Source organism: Propithecus coquereli, unplaced genomic scaffold (assembly GCF_000956105.1).
Source record: "Propithecus coquereli isolate 6110/MARCELLA unplaced genomic scaffold, Pcoq_1.0 Scaffold51, whole genome shotgun sequence".
Classification (NCBI taxonomy): Eukaryota; Metazoa; Chordata; class Mammalia; order Primates; family Indriidae; genus Propithecus; species Propithecus coquereli.
This window is the reverse complement of record NW_012150952.1, coordinates 2,151,115-2,151,849: the sequence shown is the minus strand read 5'-3', so window position 1 is coordinate 2,151,849 and position 735 is coordinate 2,151,115. Positions and strand designations below refer to the sequence as shown.

Below are 735 nucleotides of genomic sequence, written 5' to 3'. Positions count from 1 at the left end.
CTATTTTTGGTGGAGATGGGGTCTCGCTCTTGCTCAGGCTGGTCTCCTGAGCTCAAGTGATCCTCCTGCCTAGACCTCCCAGAGTGCTAGGATTACAGGCATGAGCCACTGCTTCCGGTCAAGAAACTGGTTTTGTTTACTGTGATTCCCCAAACTATTTTGACCACCACACCTCTCTCTTTGAATAACATATAGGAGTATTTTGCAGAATTTTATTCCATTGAACACATTTTGGTTAACTCTGCTTTCAGGTGATATCCAAGCTAGCTAAATTTCAATTGAGATCATGATTTTTGTTCTAATTTTTAAAATTATTTTATCCTCTAATTTATTGTTACCTATTTATTATCCATTATTGCTTAAGTTCTGCTCCCATTTACTACAAACATTTTTTCATTTTTTATTTTAGAGCTGAATCAATTTATGAAGAAATGAAACAGAAATATGGAACTCAGGGTTGCTATTTACTTAAAATTAATTCTCGAGCATCTAATCGAGCATCAGATGAACAGATACCTGATCCTTGGAGTCAGTATCTCCAGAAAAATAGTATTCAAAACCAGGTATATGTAAAAAAAAGAAGAAGCAAACTACAAAAGCTGTATTTCAGTTTTATGATATAATAGTATCACTGTAGAATGTCTTATGTCTTGACTAGTATAATTATTAATATTAATTTTGTGGAATCTGGCCAATTTTGATCCATCAACTGTAAGCTCTTTAATTGGTGGTTCA

The 735-nt window shown here is 34.0% G+C and overlaps 1 protein-coding gene across 1 annotated transcript in view; it reads left to right on the top strand.

The window, feature by feature from the left end:
• TRAPPC8 (trafficking protein particle complex 8) overlaps window positions 1–735 on the top strand; it is a 150,283-nt gene that overhangs the window by 31,492 nt on the left and 118,056 nt on the right. Inside the window, exon 5 of the mRNA XM_012656570.1 lies at window positions 410–563. Within this exon, the coding sequence (XP_012512024.1) occupies window positions 410–563 (154 nt within the window). The remainder of the gene's footprint in view (window positions 1–409; window positions 564–735) is intronic.